The 24,145-nt window shown below is 35.0% G+C and overlaps 1 protein-coding gene across 1 annotated transcript in view; it reads left to right on the top strand.

The window, feature by feature from the left end:
* Positions 1-5,728: 5,728 nt before the first annotated feature.
* The window catches only part of LOC145677346 (sodium-dependent nutrient amino acid transporter 1-like), a gene marked incomplete at both ends in the record, with an annotated part of 71,490 nt that continues 53,073 nt past the window's right edge, over positions 5,729-24,145 (top strand). The window contains 2 exons of the mRNA XM_081747872.1: positions 5,729-5,983; positions 15,162-15,273. Of these exons, the coding sequence (XP_081603998.1) occupies positions 5,729-5,983; positions 15,162-15,273 (367 nt within the window). The remainder of the gene's footprint in view (positions 5,984-15,161; positions 15,274-24,145) is intronic.

Raw genomic sequence — 24,145 nt, 5'->3', positions numbered from 1 at the left:
CGCTTCCGACTCTGTACGCATACACTAGCCGCGGAGTTCACACACACACACAGAATCAGAGTCCTCACACACCAAGGGTGAGAGCTGTGCCACTGAGTCACAGCGGCCACGGGGCTAGGTCGAGTCCACTTTACGTTCATAGTTTCTTAGTACATAAATGTTACGATTATGAAATAGATTTTCCTTAATGAGCTGCATAAAAACAAAAGCTTTCGAAATGCATTAAACAATTAGCTCGATTTGAGTGTGAACTTAAAGTTATATCAGAGTGTAAATACGGATACGCACCAAAGCTCGAAAACTTAATACACTATTTCTCCTATATAGTCAGCATGTATCAAGCAATCATTCAGCTTTCATTTGAGAGGATGGAAATCGAAGGCCCCTGAACAACTATGTTACTAATGTGCGGAATGTGTTTATCTTACAGTGAACTGCTTTGATGCCAAGTGGCCTAACTCCAAAATTGAAATTTTCCAGGAGTGAAAGTTGAAGTTCAATATCTCATGAACAATCCATATTTCTTTTATGTTGGGAACCAAAACCATAGCTACTGTATGTAGTTCATTGTTTTATAACTTAGTGTTTACAAAAATCCTTTAAAAAAATACCTATTCATAGAAGTGGATGGTACTTATCTGTACTAGTTCTTGGCATCCAAGCAGTCCATTTATTGTAATACTAGCCTAATATACCCATTCTTTGCATGGGGGCTGTATTTGGAATTCAACACCTGTGGAAGTATCACCATTCATTTCAGTGACCGCGAAAACTAAGGATTTGACACTAGTATCAATCAATATGGGCTATTTATACATGTCTCGGTATTCCTCACCCGCTGACACCCGGCCCGCATACAGTAGTAGCTGAATTTGCAAGTCATCGCTGATGGAAGTGTCACCATTGATCTCAGCGACCGTGAAAACTATGGATTTGACACTAATGTCGATCAATTTGGATTACTTTTACTACATGTCTCGCTAAACGCCCCCCTGAGACCCCCTGGTTCCAATTTTGACAAAAACGCTTCGCCTTAGACTGGGACCTGGACCAAGGTATCCGTGACCAAAATTTGGTAACTCTCGGTCAACTTGTCTGGTCCCCAGGTCGGTCCCAGTAAACGTCCCCCCCGAGACCCCCCTGGTTCGAAATTTAAAAAAAAAACGCTTCGTCTTGATCTGGGGCCTGGACTAAGGTACCCGTGACCAAATTTTGGGAACTCTCGGTCCACTCGTCTGGTCCCCAGGTCGCACAGACAGACAGACAAACACACAAACAAACTCTTTATTTTATTTATATTAGATAAGGTATACTGTAAAATAGTCTCGTATCATAATATGTGATGTACAACAAATGTTACATTATATATTATCCGTAGCTCGTGATATGCTGCAACATATTAAAGCCTCAGAATAGTTGGGCAAGCGAATAATCCAGAAGTTACGTAACCCTATTGCGTTCATGGGAACGAAAACACAATAATTATAACTATGCTAAATTACTATAGACTACCAACTGCTCATTCAGAGAATTTATGAAGTTCACTCTATCGCAATAGTTTTATACAAACTAGATTTAGACTACGGATAATAGTTTTATACAAACTAGATAATCAATTATTATTATTATTATCATTATATTTACAGTACAACCAAATACAACGACATTAACTATTAGTTCTAATTAACTGAATTGAGCTGAAAATTAAATCTTGATCTTTAAAGATTAACTATTAATTTAATGCGTTCTGTACCTTTCTAAAGGAATAAAAGCTGGAATTGGTTTCAAGGCTGTTTCTGAGTGAATACTTTCTTCAAAATAATATTAAAAATTATAGAAAGATTTTCGAGACATTCGAGTCGAGTCGAGATTTTTAAGAGCCGTCTCGACTCGACTCGTGTCTCGACTCGAAAATTCGAGTCGAGAAATACGTTTGTCTCGACTCGTCTCGAATTTTACAAAGTGTGTCTCGACTCGAATCTCGACTCGAATTCGAGTCGAGTCGAGTCGAGATTCGAGACATGTCTCGACTCGAGCGCATCCCTAATTTTGAGTTTAACGGCCCTTTTAGCAGCGAGGCTATATGAGACGGGACATACTGATTTACAGGAAATCCGAAGCACATGAGTTCCCGCCAAGAATCGAACCCAGGTCTCCCACGACAAAGGCGCATACGCTAACCGCTTAATCACTAAGAAACTCGGTTACACGTGTGGTGTTACGCTCATATACTCAATCATGTCATATGTGATCTGAAAAAAAATTGCATTGATTCTGTGTCATTGTTCTGCAGAATGACTGTGCGATATTTATACGTGAGTCTTATCAGCGAATGGACATTTGGAAGATCAAATGTTAACAAAGGCGTCTTACAGTTATTGAGGAAACAAGATGGTAGAAAACACACTGTTTTTCAGAAAAAGTTTGGTCATTTTTCGAACCCAGAAAGTGCTTTGTATATAGAGTTGACCATAATAATTAAGAAAATTGCTTCTACAGAAAATATCAAACCAAAAGCTAGGTGTAAAGCGAAAGGATATATAAAAGATCTTCTCAAGTTCAAAACAACTCGGACAGCACAAATGTTCCTTAAGATATTTCAAGTGACGACCTCTCTGTCAAACTATCTGCAAATAGAGGGTGCTGCTAGTGTAGTCCTATCGGATGGTGCAGACTACTCTGTTCCAAGTGAAAGAGTAGAGAGATGATTTTGAATCCGTTAAGAATGCAGCATTAAGCTTTACAGAATGGACCAATAACAAATTTGAAGACTTAGAACGTGATTTCTTTTTATTTTTTTCTATTGACCTGTCGACAGTTCGCCTTCAGAGATGGACAAAGATTTTCCTGTGAATATGAAGATAAAGCTGCTTCTATCCAATGACCACGTACTGCATCGAAACATTCAACACAATATTGGACATGGTAGTTTTGAGTATTTCTTCAAGATTCAAGAAGCAATGTACTTTATGGATTATTTGGACCATAGACACTTGAACCAAGTAACAGAACTTCCAGACGTGCCTTTCGATAAACTTACATATTTTCTGAAAAACTTCAGTAAAGAAGTTTCCAAGGATACTATAAATGTATTCTCTTGGACTTTTGAAGGACGTGGATATCCTTGAAAGTCAGTCTTGATGACGAGCACAACCGAGAAAAAATGACTGTCCTGATGGTGCAAGTGATTCAGAATTAGGAGAAAATACATTTGTTTACAAGGAAAGCGAATGCAAGACGTGTTGCAAAATTGTCCAATGTGCTGCTTTTTAATTTTGCAGTAATACTTATCCAGGTTTCCAGCATACAAATTTTTATTGACTTTGCCCGTAACTCAGGTAACATGTAAAAGAAATTTTTCAAAACTGAAATAAACTGAAACACATTAAAAATAGGCTAACGAGTACCATATCTCAGGAACATTTGAAAACATTTATGTTGATGTCTATTGAAAAAGATTTATTAAAAAATATTTCGGATGCAAAAGTGATAGATAACAGTAGCATCAAAAACTAGTACACTAAAACATCTGCTAATTTTGTAATGTAGTATACGTTCTCCTTGAACTTCATATAATATTTTGAGTAATTCAAAATAATATACTGATGAAAGAATATCAGATTTTAATTGTCAATTGTTAATACTATTGACTCACTGTAGAAAGAGAACTGCGCAACTTGATTTGTGACATTGAGATGCTGGTGGCCCTTGTGAGAGAAAGCGCCCGTTCCTCTAATAATACCTATCCATCCCTGGTCCAAAGCCTGGATAAAGTGTGATGGAAATCAGCAAATATTCAAATATTGCATTTGCAAGATTCTTGCTGGTCTGGTGAGAATCTTGCAGGTATGGTCTTGGTGTTGCGAGAATCTTGCAGGCATGGTCTTAGTCTTAGCCTTAGTCGTAGTCTTGGTCTTGCATTGGTACTTTTCTCACCACCAATCTGTTCAACTTTTAACCTTATTTTGGCCGATATATATATATACTTATATGCTGTCCTATCAAGTGGTACGTTTTGTCGCCTGTCATTATTTGATGGCTGATTGGAAGACTCTTCGCAAGTAGCCCTCCAGTCAAGTGGTACGTTTTGTCGCTTGTCATTATTTAAAGTGTTTTTAGAAAACCCTTCACAAGCATCCCTCAGGGTAAGTGGTACGTTTTGTCGCGTATTATATATATAGAGAGAGAGTGAGTGAAAGCGCGTAGATGGATAGATAGGTAGGTGGATATAACTCTCTTAGAAAAAAAATAAACATAGAAGTTATAGGAAAGCATTTTTTTTTACTGAATACTACAAGTGACAAGTAGAGACCTACACAGCATCCGAATACAAGGTGGTATGATGAAATTAGGTAGCACTGCTGTTATCTTGGAAAGAACTTATCCAAGATAGATGCTAGTTAAAAAGCATTGAAAAGATCTTAATTCAGGAGTGGATAAACAATTGTTCATAATAATATATATGCATTTCAAATATAAATAACCATTGCCACTACACATGTGATCCTAGTTCTCATTCTTGATGTCTGAGCATTTGAGGTTAAGAAATAAACGCTTAAACCTTGTTCTGAGAGATCACATGTTTACCCCTATAAATGTAATAAGTTCTAGAAACAAAGCTAGTTAAACTAAAATTTACTGATCTTGGGTATAACAGGGTAAAACTTACTGTCATGTCTGGGTATAACAAACGGTTCTGCGAACTGGAAATATTTTAACAACTGGTTCTAGCGAACTGGCTGAATAACACCACTGCGTGTACCATTTCATTATGTGTAAAAGTTCTAAATGCAAACCATGCCTAACTAACTGCTATGCTTCCATAAACTGCCTTCATATTATGCCACTTTAATATTCGGCCACAAAAGTGACTTGAAGATCTTATTGCTCTATCTCCTGTTTACAGAACTATATGATTGGGGGAAGAAACGTCATACGTACAACCCATTTCTCGTCTTCGTATTAGAGAGTGTGAATGGGTATTTGCTTTGCAGTGTAACACTTCCAATGGGGCGAAAAATTTGTAACAACGTTGAGCAGCGCCAGCTGGTCATTTTTCGTCATGAAAAGGGGGAATTCCTATAGGTATATTGCCCGTCTCTTGAATATATTACGAAGTATAGTTGGTGGTATCGTACGACGTTATAAGAACGAAGACAGGATAGAATCCGTGAAGCAGAAGAGTCAGCCTAGCAAGCTGAATGAACGAAATAAACCCAAAATTGTGAGAAAAGTGAAGAAAAACCCAAAATTAAGTGCACCGAAGATTGCAGCAAAATTTTTGCAAGTGTGTTGAAAGGATGTACACCCGGAGACTGTTCGGAAAGTATTGAGAAACGAATGATACCACGGAAGGGTAGCTAGAAAAAATCATTTGTCAACAAAGTGAACAGAAAGAAACGGCTTCAGTTCGTTACAATCGATATGCAAAAGGAACCAGAATGGTGGAAAGACGTTATTTTTGCTGTCGAAAGCAAATTCATTTTAAAGTCAGGTGACAAGGTTCTAGTGTGGTAAAAGGCAAATGAATAACGAAGGAAAGTGAATTTTCAAGCAAAAGTGAAACATGGTGGTGATAACATAATTGTTTGGGGTGCATATCTGCTGGCAATGTGGGCGAACTTAGGTTTATAAAGGATACAATGACAAAGGAGCATTCTAAAAGAGACTTTACTTCACAAGAGTGCCGACGAACTTGGAATCCTAAAGACACTTAAATTTTATCAAGACAAAGACCCAGAACAAGGTGTATGTTGCGCGTGAGAGGCTTCCGTACAACTGTCCCAAAGTTATCGAAACCCCACCACAAAGTCCAGATCTCAATCCCATTGAAAATTTGTGGGATGAACTCGACGGTACAGTCCGGCAAGTGCCGGTAACATTAGAGGAGAAACTGAAGAGAAGGTTGACAGAAGAATGGGCCAATATTGCACCTGAATATATAGTAAAAATATCTGGAAATAAGCACAATCACTTGAAGAAGGTAATACGCAATAAAGGGTATTCAACTAGGTATTAAAATCTGCTTTTTACCTCGAAAAAGGCAACAAGAAAGTTTCCAAATTATGTGGTGGTCGAATATTAAAGTGATTATAATTTTTGTCTTTGAGAAGAAATGTTCTGATTTTTGTACGTTTGGGTTAAAATTTTATGTTTTTTGTAAAAAAATGCAGAAAATACAGGGGATTCACATAGCATAAAAATATTATCACCCTAATTTACTGTAGTTCATAAAATAAGATAAAATGCCAATACAATGTGGTGGCCGAATATTAAAAGAGTCTCTGTACGTAAGTAACCGATCGTCCAGTTATGTGACATGGTGCAGTGAGAGGAGAAAAAAATAAAGAGAAATCAAGTCCGCAATGCGTGACCGTAGTGCCCAACTTGTATCACTAGCGACAGTTTCTTAGTAGGGCAAGGTTTTAAAAAATTGGTGCCTCTCTTCATACAAAATAGCAACAAGTACGGAATCTAATAACATGCATTTTCTTCCATAACTGAGGTTAGCTTGCCCTTCTGCATCGAATCCTTATAGTGGATGAAAAATTAGTATTACAACAGAAATCTAACGGCAGGTACATTGGCTCAATCAAGGGAAACCACCGAAACAAATGTCAAAACCAGTCTTACACAGAGAAAATATGTTGATTACTGGTAGGTAAATATGCAAAAGAACGAAAAAAATCATTTTTTTAAAGAAAAGTTTTCCTCGCTTTTTTGCCTGTATTTTTTATTTTTTTAAAATAGGGTTAATTGAGAGATGATAGTATGTTCCATCTTTGCTTTTACATTATAACATGATAAAACTTTTAATTACTGCACTCTGAAGAGAAAATCATGAAAAAAATCGAGGATCAAAGATTGTTTACATAGCAATTACATTAACGTTCAACGACGAAGATGTTTCACTAAAATGTTTAATAGTGTTAGCAATAACTGTTCTGAAGATATAGCAGATTTTGTGGATTAAAATTATCACTTAGAAATGTTGAATAAACTAAAACTTCATTATAAATATACGTAACATTTATTGAGATCGCTAAAATTAGAGGGAGGGAACATTTAAAACACTATTTACAAATTTCTTACTTTGAAAATTTTGACACAATATTACAATAAAGAAAGAAGAAATTATGTGAATAGTTATGCTAAATTAACGTGATAGCCAAAATAGTCATTTATCTCCCAAAATATTTCAGTTTAACCTCCCATGAATATACCTTTAAGGCTAAGGAGGACGGATGATTAAGGCACGTGAATGATGGAAGAATTAGTGTAATGAGAATGTGGAAGGAAACAGGAGTACCACAAGAAAACCCAGGTCACGATTTGTCTATCAGGGTCTTTGCCGGTGATCGAACAAGGGACTCCACGCAACCGAGGTAAGCGCCCTCCTAATGAGCCACTGTCCCCTTCCCCCCGACATAGTGAAAAGGAAACATTATACATTCCTGTTGATTAACTAATGGTCAATTAACCAACTTTGATCAATATCATTATTCGCCTTCTGTGAATAAGGAAGAGAGGCAATTTTGGGGAAAGCAAATCAAAATTTTGAACGAGGTATCAAAATGCGAAGCTCGAATATATCCACCTCTTCAATCATACAAGAAAAGAGCAGCTTTATTACTTCATATCATTCGTTAACTAGGTACATTTTCTCATGTTAACATACTTCATAACCACTTGAAGAAGCTGGTTCTTTGATAATTCAATATGACAAATCCAATACAACACGTGGAAAACAAACATTATTTCTGTAACCACAGCCAGGAGCAGAGAGAAAAGGATACAAAAGTAACACTCAGCTCGTTTATATAGCTTAGCTGGAAGGAAACACAGAAAGCTAACTACAAGCTATCAGTCACCTCTCTTGCAGTATCTTCTGAAGTTACGCATGCAGTGATTAAAGAAACTTATTTTGAAATGGAAAATGTCTATTTCTTAGAGTAAACAACTGAAGTATAGTGCCGTAAGATGGATACGTCACCCGAAATTATGGGCAAATAAGCCAGTGGTTGTCTGAATCAAGACTATGTTTGTCTATATGTCTATTAGAAGCCTGCAAAAAAAAATCGACAGCGTGAAATAAGTCATCCCATACCTTGAGTGTTGCCCAACCTCTTCTGACCATATATTTCGCCATTTGGACATCTTCTTGAAAACCAAGATTCTGAGTCACACCGGGAGTCATTTCTTTCGATCACTGTGATATTGACTTCAGCCACCGTGTTATATTTCACAGGAACTGAGGGTAGTTTTTTTTTTAATAAATTGATTTTTTACTGATGTTTTTTGTGTTCATAACTGATGTGACCATGGACCTGTGATCATGGATTATGAAACAATTAAATATTTAATAAGTAAAAGATGGTGCAGATTTATTCAATATACGATACCTCATCAGCATTCAATGAACACTGAATGAAGATGCTAACTCGTTCTTTATATTTAACTAATATATCACTTTGTAATTTCTTGCGAATGATAATTGGAACGAGAACTAGCAGAGCCTAACGTAACAGATTGAATCAGGAGACGGAAAATGAAAATATACTTACTAACGAGTACTTTCTACACGCAAACATAAACATTAGGTTTTTGTATAAACCGCAGAATTGCATGCATCGAAATCGATCATCATGAAAATAATGTCTTCGAAATATCAGATTGTACTCCACACGCCATTTTCTTTTGCCATCCAAAACAATGTTTTCGAAATTGAATTGTGATATTTCCTGAGGAAAGAATAAGTTTTAATATATTTAATAATTAAAAACAATTATCAGTTTTCCATTTATTAATTTTCATTTATCGACAGAATTATTAGTTTTTAATTATGATTTAGATAAAAAGTTTTAAGGGAACAAACTATTTAATTTCTGCTTGACTACTTGCACTTTCTTGTTTGTAAGAATAAACTCATTAGACATTTAATGATGCACTCCCTTTCCTTTATTTTTTTTTACAAAAAAATCATTATTTAAAATATAAATAATAATAATAATAATAATAATAATAATAATAATAATAATACAAATGAAGTAACTAAATATCGAAAATGAATTGTGAAAGAAAGGAAGTTAGTATTTAACATCCCTTGATTATGCGCTTAGAACTAAATATGATTGATGATTAATGAAAGTAATTATGAAACTTCGAATTTTTGCATATTTTTCCCTAATGTGTTATCGCTACGCTGTCTTAATATATTCGTTGTACCTGATTTGTAGATGAAATAACCAGGTTTTATAAGTGCATATAATGCATATTTGAGATGTTAGTGCGTATTTCTACCATCACTGCATATAAATGCGTAAGTCATAGAATTATCATTTTGCCCGTGGATATTTCTATCATCACTGCATATAAATGCGTAAATCATAGAATTAACATTTTGCCCATTCTTAACATTTCATTTCACTAAATCTAGTTCCTACAGAAAAAAAACTTTGAGTACAGCGTTAGCCGAAGACCTGGATTAGAACGTTAAATTAGTTCATTATTACGGAATTAAAATATCTTCGTTGAATTTCCGGGGTTTTGGAGAGGGGAAAGGGTGCATGAATTATATGTTGAGTCCAATCAAGATTTGTTACCTGTTTGTTTGCAGACATGGTTCATCTCAACAGTAGTTACAGCTCACAGATGACGAGAAGAACCCTAGTAGAATAGTGTGACGTAGGTATGGGCTCGCCCACTTTTCGCGCGCGAGTTTCAAATGACACCACGGAATAGCACGCAGATAACTACCCGGAGTAGCAGATGACATCTAAGAATAGGCCAAACCTCAAAAACCGAAAATGGACTTGACCGTGTCGTTGACCTTTCTCTGCTACCCCTGTTTTAGGGTTCTTCTCGTCATCTGTGAGCTGTACATATTTTCAATGAAAGAAACCAGTTGACAAAATAGTTCTGTTGTATGTGTATCATACTTGAAATGCTGATGCCAAAAGAAAAGTTTTCCAAATTAGTGGATTATTAGGGAAAAAACTTTATCAAGTGATATCGACTGATAGGGAAAATATATTCTGTAAAGATTGCGTTAAATAAATACCATATGTAATGTATTAGATTCCATCTTCCGAGTTCTTTTAAACTATATGTTGAGGACATTTATATGTTTGTGGTCAATCCTTTCGACAATGAGATCTCGGAAATTACAGGCTCTAGAAAGATGACGTTTTCACTGACCGATTGGAAATTTTACGTAGATTGTCCAGTTCTAATTGAATATTTAAAAAACATGGCCATTATTTCTTTATTTCATTTTTAGAGTACACTGGAAGCGTTGAAATTTTTAAAAAAAAACAACCAAAAGCATCATATCCTATGCGTTATACATTCCAACACCACATTGTTGTATATTGGGGTTGTATATGTCTCAGGCGTTTGTTTCATGGCCAAATAATAATGAAAAAGGAAGGATAACCATTTCTCGAGTCTAAGATAAATCTTTATTTTTGGAGTGTTTTACCCAATGAACACCATATATAACTGGCATTATAATTAATTGTATATGTAATGTATTTGCTTATTACATACTGCATGCAAGAAGAAAGAAAACATTGATCATACTTGAATTAAAAACTCCAACCGGAAGCAGGCTCCAATCTTGCAAACGTTGCTAGATATTGAAAAAGTAATCGAAAGAATCTCCCCTTTATGGTATCTCTTGTCAATTTTCATCAAGACGTCTTTCACTTGTATCTGTAAAGGGACATGTAGAGATATGAGGAATAACAAGGAGATTCATGCTCATATGTGAATGATGCACTGTGTAGAGAGCGCAGGTTCAGCTAGTAATGTGTTAAAATCGAATAATATTTAGGAAAGTGATCATAGAATATATATTTAAATCTGGAGTCCACTCTCTCGCCCTTGATTGATTTTAAGTCCAAATAGGTGAAATGATAGTGAAAAGCCTCAAAAAGTATACGACATATTCTATGAAAAATGATACTTTGCGAAAGGTATCTTGGATTATACATATTTTCTTAATGAGAGGGGGAGTAATCCATACATATTAGGCGTGGGAGACCCTGGTTCGATTCCCGGCGGGAGCGCATGTGGTTCGGATTCCATCTTAATCAGTAGGTCCACGTCTCATATAGCCTCGCTAGTGAACGGGACGTTAAACCCAAACTCAACTGAACTCCATACATATTATGAGGCTAAATTCAGCTCTAATTCTTGACTGATTTTAATCCCAAGCACTGGGGATTACGGAAAAATTATATATAAGTTTTGTATCCGTGGAACTTTAAAGAAAGAAAAAAAATGTTAGGAGAGTTTATACCATTACTTCATTCTGTACTAAATTCTGCTCCATTCAGAGTGAAAGACTGAGAAGCCTTAAAGAAAATATTTGACATATTGCACGAAAATCGAACAGTTATAACGGAAATTATCGTGGAACATATTTTTTAAATTGGGAGACAAGAGGTAATCCATAACACATAAGGAAACAGAATTCACCCTCCACCCTTGATTGATATTAATCCCATGCACTGAGGATTACTGGAACGGTCAAAGAAAAAGTATATCATATATTGTATTAAAACCGAATGAATTTTAGAGAATTTATCGTGGGACTCGAACAGAAATTGGGAGAGAGACAGGAGACTAAACCAAGTAGTTTCATATATACTGATTTTAACTCCCTGCAGAGAGGATATTGGGAAGTCTTAAAGAAAATGTACAATATACTACGTCAAAATTGAACATTTTTAACGAAAATTATCGTGAATCACATTTTTGAAATTAAGAGCAAAGGATAAATTCGCCCTTTCATTCTTGACATATTTTTATCCCAAGCTGTGGTGATCGAATAATTTTAATGTTGTTTATGTTGGAAATTGTATTGTCTGTGTATGTGAAAACTTACATGAGATGATTTTACACCTTTCACGCCCCTTATACTTGACGGATTACAATCTGAAGCAGTAGTGTTATTTCTGCATGTTGAAGAAAGGCACATACCAAATTTTGCGAGATTTACAGTGATATTATTCTAATTTTCTAACAAGCGGTTCCATATCATATATATATATATATATATATATATATATATATATATATATATATATATATATATATATATATATAAAATGTATACATAGAGAGATAGTAGATGGATATAGATAGATAGATAGATGTAACTTTCTTAGGAAGCAAATCATACAAGATAGACAAAAGCAAAGTTTTTACTGGATACCACAAGTGACAAGTAGCAACCTACACAGCATCCTAATATTACAAGGTGGTGTGACAAAATTAGGAAGAGTACAAATACATTGCAAACGAATTATCCAAGATAGATGGTTGTCAAAAAGTATTGGAAAGACCTTAATCCAGAAATAGATCAACAATTATTGATAATGGTATGTACCCGTTTTAAATATATTTAAAAAAAAAAAAACTCACCACTACACTCATGTAGCCCCAGTTCTCATTCTTGATATCTGAGCATTCGAGATTTAAGAAATAAAAGCTTATACCTTGTTCTGAGAGATCATATGTTTAACCATGTAACTGTAAGAATTTCTAAAAACAATGATAGTTAAACTAAAATTTACTGTTCCTGAGTATAACTCTGTAAAATTTACTGTTACTTCTCGGTATAACAAACGGTTCTGCGAACTCGAAATATTTTAACAAACGGTTCTAGCAAACCGGTGCGAACCGGCTGAATAGCACCACTGGATTTATCATGGAACAGATGGACGGATAGACGTACAGACACACAAATGACAATAGAGTCGAATGGTAGAAGCTTTGCTAATAGTCGCTTCAAATATTTTTAAATGAGCGTTAGAACTCTGTCATACTGTGTTCGGAGGTAGTATTACACCAATATTAATAATGATATGCAGAGTTTCTTGTACAGTTTAAACACTATTGGACTATTAACACCTTAGAACACTGATATACAATATTGTGACATAAATTAACCTTATGTATATTCAATTTTATATTTTTGTTGCAAATGCATATTTTTCAAAAGAAAACAGCCAAGCTGGAAAAACAAAATATAAACAAGAGTGAAAGTATCAACATAGTATATGAAAATAGTAAATAAATAGGTGAAAATCAGAAACCGAGGTGTATATAAATTGTTGTTGTCGACATGAACAAAGGGTCTTCTTCGGTCCTCTATTATCTGGCAAGTCTGTAGTACGTCAGTAGGACCTTCTGACTTGGGACGAGCAAGATGACATTCAGTAACCAGGAATTGACAACCTTAACTCTGTAAGTTGTATCTTTGGTTGATATTATTATGTTCAAACTTAAAACAAGAAGTTTTGAGAAAGTGGAGGTCTTGTGCAATTCAATGGACAGTGCAAGTCTCTTAATTTAATCTCAAAATTCAAATACTGCATGTTTAAGATTTGTGTACCACATTTGCAATTGTAAGATGTCATTAAATCTATTTGTGATTCACGCATCATAATTCTAGTATTTCACTATGCAACCAAGTAAGTCTGTATTTAAAACAACTATTAGGTCAAATAAATATACATCAGAACATGTTCATTTATCTTAAAATTAATTTTTATTTTTACCGAAACAATATAAGTACATTGAATGTTTCTGTCACACATGCGCATGACACTTTCATGAAACATGAAAATCTCCAATTTCTACCGCACATGGCAGCACTAACTTACTTGCTCTCCTATCCAACCCGAAGCTTTAATACCACACTCTCCATTAACTTCTGTCCAACTGGATCCAGTTTTCTTGCATCCCTATTTCTGTGATATTCATCTTAATATTGTTCTCATACCTGCGCCTAGGTCTACTTAAATGTCTTTTTTCCGATTGTTTCCAGTCAAAATTTTAAAAGCGTCCTTACTTTCTTCCATTTTGGCTACATGACCTAGCCATCTGAGACTCCTATAGTTGGTGACCCTAATAATGTTAGTTAAACGGTATAAAATATGCAATTATTTTAATATTAGAATGAGATATTTGTACATGGAAATTCCAAATTCCCTACCCCGAACATAGTAAGGAATAATTTCCTGAATTGTTTATTGAATTTAAGTGTTTTGCTCAATATTTACTCCACTTTTTGTTTCACTTCTCAATGATCGAATGCTTAGTGCTCTCGGTGCGCACTGGAGCTCCCTCGTGGCTATATGATTAGCATACACAACTTCAATGTAGGAGACTCGGCTTATATTCTCAGTAGGAGCTCACGCTCAGCTGTAGGTCTACGTATCAGTGTTGAAAGGGACACCAAACTGCAAATCTACCAAACTAACCAATGTGTTTGCGCCACGCCAGAAATAGATTGCCATTGAAGCGGGAACATTGAACTAAAAATAAATACAAAAAAAAAAGTTATTCCTGTATTCAGGAGATAAATATCATAATGTACGAGAGGTAAAATGGTGTACCGGATTCCGGGTTCGATTCCAGTGTGAGAACCTGAAATTCGAACACATTACAATGGTTCGGAATACTCCTTGAACTGTAGATCCATATCTCAAGCCTCAGTGATGAAAAGGGAAGCTAAACTCCAACCAATGGGACTTAAATTTATGTATTTGTATCCTGTATCAGCAGCGAGACTATATAGGACGAAAACTACGGTTTAAAGTGGATTTTGAAATACCATAATGCGTTCGATTCTTTCCCAACGGGAATCGAACATGTAACCTAAGGCACACGCATTATTCATTAGGCCAGTGAGAAGGGCTAAGGAGACGTACAATTCTTAAATATATTAGATTTATCTTTACCATATTCGTAACTAGAGGGAGCGAGGTATGGCCAGGTCCCCTCCCCCTAAAAATGTTCCTTCCTAAAGTATGGTTGGACCGCAGACTAAAACTGATCATACTCAGAATTAAGCTGCCTGACCCCCATAGCAAAAGCAAAATATCCTAGTTACGCCAATGATCTCTATATCACGGAAATCGATCTCAGCGTATTATTGTTAGGAAATTTGGTTAATTGGTAGTTTAGCATCCTCTTTCGCATTGCTTATGAATAAGTAGAATGAATGACTACATAGCTAATTAATTAAAATGTAGACCCTACATGAAAGATTACTATTCTATATGCCATATCAAGCACCTATAGAAAATGTCTGCTACAACTTGTAAGTTAACTTATAGTAATTATAAAAATAAATTCCTTTGTTTCAGTTGGAAGCTGGTTGGATCAATGGATTGGAAGCGACACTTGCTGCACTTTCTCTGGCCGCGGGAATCGGAAACATCATGCGACTGCCTCGGGTTGTTTATTTCAATGGAGGAGGTTAGTAACAATATTTAAAAAATATATATTTTATATGATATTTACTACAAACTGATTTTCACTGCATAATGAGAGACAATGCTACAATATTACTTATTTTTAAGGAAATGAATATTTGACTGAAAGGAATATACAAATATGAACAAATTATTAGAAACTGAATAATTGAAGTATATTTTTAAAAACAAGCTTTTATTTCTCTAAAGTGCATATTACTATTGATTGATATTGATACTATATTGTACGTTACTTGGTATAACCCATCCCTTACCTACAATTAAGGCTGCAAATCTTTTTGGCATGCTTTCAAATCAATATGTTGCATAAATTAGAAAATTCAACGTCTTTTTTCCTTTTTTAAAGGATGTTTTCTTTCAGTTTTTTTTTTTTTTGTTTGTTTGTTATAGGCCATTTACTTCTAATTTTGATAATAGAACATTTCACAACTTTTCCATATGGTTCATGTTTGTACTATTTCCCGGTCGGTAGTGTTCATCTCTGGGCTATTGCCCTCTTGTAGAACACAGAAATGTCCCTTGAAATAAGTTTCTCAGTGACAGTTTGTGATCGATGACAAGGTGCGCCTTCTTGCGTATATTTCATCACCAGATGGAAACCACACATTCATTATTGTCTCTACACCAGTGTTTCTCAAAGTGTGGGTCGCGACCCATTGGTGGGGTCGCGGACCGTTTTTTAATGGGTCGCGAGCTTTTCCTTTTAATTGTGAAAGTTTTATTTTGATGCAGAATCATATGAGGAGCTTGTTTCCAAAATGTACTATATCAACTTTGGGATTTTTTCAGGAAATAGAAAAAAAATATGATCATTAAATTTTGTTGTAGAATGGTGATTCAATTTTATTTAGGTACAATAGTTTATACAATGTTTTACTGATACATAGTTCGGTACATACATGCACTTAGTAATTTTTAATAAAGTATTTAAAATTTTAGAAATTACGGATATAGAACCTTTTGGATTTATATGTGGATATAGTATATTTTTGTATTAAATAGAATGGGTATAGTATGTTTTGAAACTAAAATTATAGAAGACAGTAATACAAGATTATATTTTTAAAATACGTACTTACTAAATAGTACACCAAAACCATACACTCTGACATTATTCTTTATTACATGAGATATATTCATATGAGTTCACAATCTATTTGTGTCGTTTCTGTGAATGTTCTGGTGGTATTTCAGCACAATAGTCCCATGCGTCTTGATCACTATATTCTTCTTCTTCACTCTATAACATTGTGGTATTTATTAAACTAGCTTCAAACGTATTACAGAAACAACTCGAAAAGTGTAATGTTTGAGTTTGACGGCAACTAACGCGCAATACTAGTTAAAAACGAGAACTGCTAGCAATAAGACTGACGCCAACAATGATCTCAACAATAATGTTTACTGCAGTGTTGTAGCAACATTGTCAAACGCGATGTTGTCAAATGAAAGCATTAATTTTTAAAAAATGTAAAATTTACAAATGAAAAATGTCATATTTTCCACTCAGAATACTTAAAAAGGAGCCTAAAAGAACTGGTTGGCTGTTTTAGTTGGATATACTACATTTTGTCATGAAGGGGAAGACATACCGGTACGTATTAAGACAATACTGGATACAGTACATTATGGAATGAAGAAAGGTTATATAATATTTTTTGAAATAAATAATTGCTGGATATAGTACATACAAATATGTACTATATGTATACTTTAGGAACAACAAATATGTTCCTAAAGTTAGTTTTTAACACGGTTTCAAAACATTCTGACACAAATTACCATCATATTTATACAGAAGTACTACTAAGCTTTCTGTTCCCAAGAAAATTTCAAATTCTGGATAAAAAAAATGAATATAGTACCTTTTGGAAACAAGCTCCTCATATGTTGTGAAGTACTATTCAGACAACGAAAATTAAAGTGTCTGTTAATGAGGTGAAGAGTAAATAGTTACTCATGGGATAGAGCATTACGTTGGGAGTAGTGTTATCTCTGTGTTACTTTTCTATGAAAACATTTTAACAGTAACACTTTTTGCATATGCTTACAATTTCATATGATACAGTTATTGAGAAAGAAATTTACATTACACTTGCTCGATCGTCACCGACTGATATTCTTGAACCAACAGGGCCACTATCAGCGTGCGAATTACCGGGGGGATGAGGGGGATCTTGCCCTCAATCACATTTTGTTCCCCCCAAAGAAATCACCTAAAGTATCCCCACCAGGGATGCTAGCTTTCCCCTCCAAACTATGCTTAGTATAACGCCAAATTTCACTCAGTTTTGTCACTTCTTGTGAGTTAAATGTATTTGTATTTTGAAGCTGTATTTCAAAATGAGCAATGTAAACTATTCAGTTTATTTTATTATTTTATTTCTAATTTACCCACTATTTTCACCGTTGTTTAGTTGAACTATATTATTATGGCTACAGCTGTTACTTGCAACCGTATCCTCGTACTCTTCAGTTCGTCGTCGTTCGTGAATTTGAATGTAACAGTCACATATGGATTTATATGCGGTTTGCTAAGAAGTAAACAAAGCGAAGGTCGGACATGTCATATTCATCCTCTACATTTGTATCGATTATCATCGTGTTTTATTTTTTTTATATTTCATTTTCCAGTGTATAATTTTCATTTTTCATAATAACGCTTTTTTTTTGTTATTCCATGTTGATGTTTATCAAAAGTCTTTTTAAAATGGACGAATATTTTGGTGCTTAAATATTATATGTAATCCAAATTTAAAGTTTTTAAAATAAGCCACGAAAAAGCATAGTAAATTATGATAATCATTGTGTGATGTAACTTTTTTGTAAAATAATTGTTAATATACTGTTAAAACGAGTTTAGCTGCAATACATTCTGAAAACTGGAATTTCAAACTTCGGAAATAATTGCTACACTGTAAAAAAAAAAAAAAAAAAAAAAAAAAATTCATAGGTAAATTTACAAAAATCGGTGGCAACCTGTTTGCCAAGCCTCTACTTAAATTAATTTACACCTATAAAGTAAAATTACTAATATGAAATGTAAAATTTCATTTTTATCAATGAAAATATATTTTCTTATAAATTTACTGTAAATTTGTATCTTAACAAAAAAAGCATATTTTGTAATTTAACCTAACAAAAATGTATATCAACTTACAAAATGAAGGGTAAATGATTCTACATTGATATTTGGCAATTAAACTACAATTTTTTTTGCGCTAAGGGATACATTTATTGTGACAAAAAAATACATTATTGGAAGTGAAATAAAATGTGGATCACCAAAAACTGTTAGAAGGACCAATACTTTTTTTTTTTTTTTTTTTTTGTAGGTGAAGTGTGGTGTGCACATGTCAGACAATATATACATAGTTATTGTCGGTAGTTTTATTGAATTAATAAATCTCTTATTTATTACAGATGTCATAATTATGTGTGGGAGGGAGGGGTAAGGCATTATTGTCTCATTTTGAATTATTGTACCTTCAGACTTTACGTCCTGTTGACCTTTTTTTTTATCCCCCCCAATGTAAACTATCCAATGCGCACACTGGCCACTATGTTCGTAAATTTACAATTTAGATTACAATTTAGTTTGAAAGTGAGATATTTACGATAGACATAAAAGAAGCCAAGTAAATTTTGATTTATTAAAATTTAAGCATCGAGTTCTATTTTGTAACATTCGTTGTCGCTCCGGATGTTCACAATATCCCCAAATTTTCATGTTAACCACTCATACAGACTATTATTGAATGAATTGAAATTACGAATATGGTTTACAAAAATTTATTTGCTTTAAAATACACCACCATGCGTAGAATACGTTAATGTGTATTTGAATAACGTAGGTGGGCCACGACATACTTTTTATTATTTAATGTGGGTCGCAGTAACAACAAATTTGAAAACCACTGCTCTACACAGTGTCACATTACTTCCTTATATTTGTCACTCTTCTCTCTTCTACAACATGGATTTTCCCTTCCGTACACCAAAATAGCACTCCAAATCTTCACTTTAGTAGGACATTTTGTGTTGTACAATGCATTCTCTTTCAAGCTTCTGCCAAAGTTCAACTTACATCTTGCGATCTTTTGTCTCTGCATAAATGATAGTTTCATCACTGACCGCTAACTAAAAAAGATACATATTTGTTTTATTTATTTGAGAAATATATTAAAAACAAGGGATTATCCGAAATAAGCATTTCCAATAACTTACTTCCTATTATATTTTATTTTGATAAATTATTATTATTATTATTATTATTTTTTACATTTCTTAATTACTAAATCGTCTAGTCTTGATATAACGTAACCACTTCTTCATAACTGGAGTAATTTTATGTATGTTAGGGGACTGCCTTGCCTTCAAGCACCTTCAAATATCTTCTTCCGCACACTCTTTGACAAAAATTTCTGTATAGTGTCTTTTCTATCTTTTTAAAAACCTTTCAGTACTTTACAACACATTTTTATCTAATGAATCATTTAGACAAAATGGGATTTTACATTCTGCTTATTTTCGCAGAAAGGGATGTTTGAAATTGGAGAAACTTTATTAGCAATTCTTTCCCCTACACTTAAAATTGCTTTTAGCGCCCTGAAATTAAATTAACAATAATGGACTACCATTATTTTACTACAAGTGTATCTACAAAATGTCTGCTAGTGTTCCGCTATTGTATAAAATCTACCGATGTATGTTTGTCCTATGTATGTTAGATATAGGCTATATTGAATCAAAGATTCAGTGATTGTGCTTGACCGTAGTTTCTTGGTGTTCTAAAGGTAGGCAACTGCCGGGAAAATGGTAGATCGAAGTTTGTCCTCTCCGATTCATCATCTAGAAACTGTTGTTCTTCCATTATTGTTTCGTATCTGCAGACAGTCAAGTGGAAAAAAATAATTCAAATAAATAGCTAATTAGCATAGTTTCCTCCTAGTCATGCAAAAGAGTTCGAAAAAGCGTAAGTCCAAAATACAATAGGTGTTAAACCAACTGTAGTCAAATGAGATCTGGTTTCAATATTTTTTGAGTTTTACGTTCCACCGTTATGCCGGCTAGGCTAAAGGAGACGGTGATGATGAGTAATGAATGAAATGGTGGAATGAAGGAAGTGGGAGGAAACGGGAGAACCCCGAGAAAACCCACGCACACGGTGTTTGTCCACCACAAAGTTCACTTTGTAGATGCCAGTTGAACGATCATATATATATATATAGTATACTTTATAAGCATTAAAAGTCCAGCAAAAGCAAAATTGGGACACGCAGATATACGTAGGAACAAACCATGGTTCGACCAGGAATAGTGAGGTAGTATGATAGAATCATGCATATTGTGATAAGAACATAAAATTTTGCACAGAGCTTACTAACATAGTAACAAATAAATTTTGACGTAGACCCCAAAAATCTGACGACAATTTCCTGGAATTCCAGGCGCTGGAATATCTTGAGCACTGGAGAACGGTATGTTATCGCTGGAATACCCATTACGTGAAAACGGCTTGACCTACAGAGCCAAAGTAAGACTCAAATGCAAGAGAAATAACAAGCCTTTAATTTAAATTCTATATTGTCTTAATTGTACATCATCCAGGGCCGCACGAGGGGGCCAAAATTCATTAAAATACAAAAAAACTATTGCGTACTTTTTCTCTGTGCTTTTTATTTGGTCACTTCATGAAGAAAAGTTACATAAAATAGTAATAAAGTCAAAATTTAAATTAAGTAAACTACAGTTTCGTGCTGTAGAAATTGCATCAGTTTATAGTCATTTACACATACCATCACAGGCACACAAGGCTGTGCATTGAAGGAATAGGCCAGCACATTTACACATATTAGTGCACAGAGATTTGCATCCGCAACGAACAAGTTCTTGGCAGTGCTTGGAAAGTTCTGGTAGCACAGACCATAAAGGTGTATACCCTGAATCACTTCTTTTCCAGCCCTACTGTTCAGGATCTGGCAAATTAGGTTGTAGCGCAGACCACTGTGACCAAATATAGGGTACAGCGGGGTAATTTGAATAATTTCAGACATTTTCTCATATATCTCGGAAACTGTAATTGGTATTCAAATATAAAATTGTAAAAAAAAAACCTTTGAACCTTACTATAACTTAACAATTTTTCTTAAGATAGTATCTGAGATACATCATTGTGAAATTTGGGTATTCAATTTCCCCGCCGAAATTTGGAAAAACGTAAAAGTGAGGGGCAATTTGAATAACGAGTGGGGTAATATGAATAACCAACAAAATAAACAAGTCTTATAGAAATAATGTGTAAACTATTTAATAGTTAGATTGCAATTTCTACGGTAGTTGAAATATGCTAGTTTTGAATGAAAAGAAGTAAGCCTACATAAATTGTAAATATGCGTCACCTATAGCTGTCTTTTTGAATGTAGGCCTACACTAAAAAAAAAAAATGTTCAGAACACTGTCTAAGGCAAAGAGCCGTAATTGGTTAATTCATCTTCCATCGTTCGTATTTAACGACAACGACAACAGATAAATTGTTTTCGACCTTCTGCACCGACACAGACTTCGTAGAACTATGTCTTACAACGCTGGCAACGAATCCAGTCTCCCTTTCTAGCAGAACGTTCTGAATAGTAATTAAGAAGGCAAAAACAACAATTCCTTGTTTGACTTTCATTGCCTGCAGCCATCTTTAGACTTAGGCCTACATTTTTGTCACTGGAAGGGGTAGAGGATATCAGTTTCTTTCGAGCATTCATTTGTTTTTTTCTTGGCAGGTTCTGTATTAGCACTCTGTTTTCTTGTAGTGTCATTGGATTTTGTTGCACCTGATGCTTGCGTCTTTCCTCGGAGGTGTTTCACTCTCATTGCCCGAATATTTTCAGAAGTTGAGTAGCATGATTTTCCTGCGACACGACGTCTCTTCTGCACACAAACTTTTTCTGGGCTGGGAAGCACTTGTTGTATGGATTGGTCTAATTTCACTGCTATTCAAATTGCCCCGTTTTGAATTATCCAAATTGCCCCGCAGTCGACGAATACTCCATTCAGAACGTGGTATGAAAACTGCTGATTAGTTGACACCAGTATACAGTATATCAATGCCCCACATGCTACTGATACTATTATAATCCAGAGCGGTTTCATTTTATCCAGTTAATAAGAAGGAAAGCTTAAGGAAACAACGTTGAAAATTATAACGACCTAAAAATACACACATTCGTACTTACCTTGCAGCAAACAAAAAATCGTATAAGCCTTCAGAACCGAAGGAATAGTTTGTATTTCTGAGAGCGACTTCTACAAACCACCACCTAGAAATCCACCGCAGATTCACTAACATGTCGAGCCGCGTTTCCACTCCAGCTGGCAAAAGGCTTAACATTATTCAAATTCCCCGCCTATTCGAATTACCCCGCTGTACCCTATCCTCCTTGCAAAATGGCTCTTTTCACATGTTGAAGTGCAGCCTCAGTGGGAGGTACGCTTTCCAACTGACGACATTTTTTAGTTACTAGCATTCGACGACAGTCGTTTACATTTTGCAGGTTGCTGGTTCGATCCTATAGGTACACAGTGAAACCTTGCAATTTCATGAATATAGTATCGTGTAATTTTAAAGGCGCATGTAAAAGTTCTACAAATGCAGCAGTAATTTCTAGATTTGTCCGCCACGCTTCCCAAGCTGTTTTCTTTCCCCGACCTGCAAAGGCAGATACAGTATCGCATCCGGTGAATGCGTGCCAAAACAGGATGCCGTCACAGATTTCTGTCCCTAGTTTCTCCGCGTACTGGTGAAAAGGAAGAAAGCATTTATGCTTACCAACACCATACTCAACCAACAGGTGGAGGAAAGCATGCAAAGCCAGGACAACTACATGTGAATTTACCGTTTTGATGATAGTGGATTTATGGCCTGCTTTACTAGCATGTTTGGCATGCAGAAGCAACCTCGTATCGGCCTCTTCATGCGTGCACGGTGCTAGTGGACCGTGTATATTTACGTCAAAGATACCCCATATGTCAATACCTTTAGTGCAAATAAGTTTTCTCATTGGGTATTTTAGCTTCGTTCATTGATTCTGCAATTAAGTGAAAAAGACTTTTTTTGTACTCTTCATTCTGCAAAAACAGATTCCAATTTTTCGGGATGGGAGTAGAGTTTAGAACACGATCTCGTGATGCTGACCCTCGTTTCTGTCTCTCTTCAGTTTTTAAGCTATCTTGCAAGTAACGATCAAACACCAGATCTACTCTGCTCTTCTCTGATAGGATGGATGAAATATAAGGATGTACTTTCATCTGCAAGTAATCATGGAATATTTGTGATGGTGACGGCTTCAACATATGGATGATAGCAGAGCCGTCCAATATCATACATGTAGCAGGTGTAGGGGTAAATTGGGTATCGCCGTATTTTTCTAAACATGTAACTACATCTGATTTAGTTCCTTTGCGTATGAATCCATCTTCAGAAATTGACGGAGGATATCCCAGATTTTCATGAGCAAAAAAGTCGGATAGATCTCCGTGTCGACTCTGACATGCTATGAAGAGACGACTGAAGAGAGCACAGTCATTTTTAATATGGATAGCTTACGGTGTTCAGGATTAAGTTTTTTTCATTATCTTGCGACAAAGAGCAAGGTTATTTCGTTTAATTGGTTCAAACAGTGATTTACTGCACAGCTGCAACCGTTCCTGTTTAAAACTGTTATACTGATCTCTTCCAAGAGTTTCAGCAATGTATACCGACTTTGCTGAATCTTCGGGCATTATAGAATTAGTCGCAACACCAAAATGTTCATTACCTTCTTGAATAAAAGGATTGTTGCCATTCTCTGAGAACACACGTA

The sequence above is a fragment of the Thermobia domestica genome, unplaced genomic scaffold (assembly GCF_964235325.1).
Source record: "Thermobia domestica unplaced genomic scaffold, izTheDome1.hap1.1 HAP1_SCAFFOLD_800, whole genome shotgun sequence".
Taxonomy (NCBI): domain Eukaryota; kingdom Metazoa; phylum Arthropoda; class Insecta; order Zygentoma; family Lepismatidae; genus Thermobia; species Thermobia domestica.
This window is presented reverse-complemented; position numbering and strand designations above follow the sequence as displayed.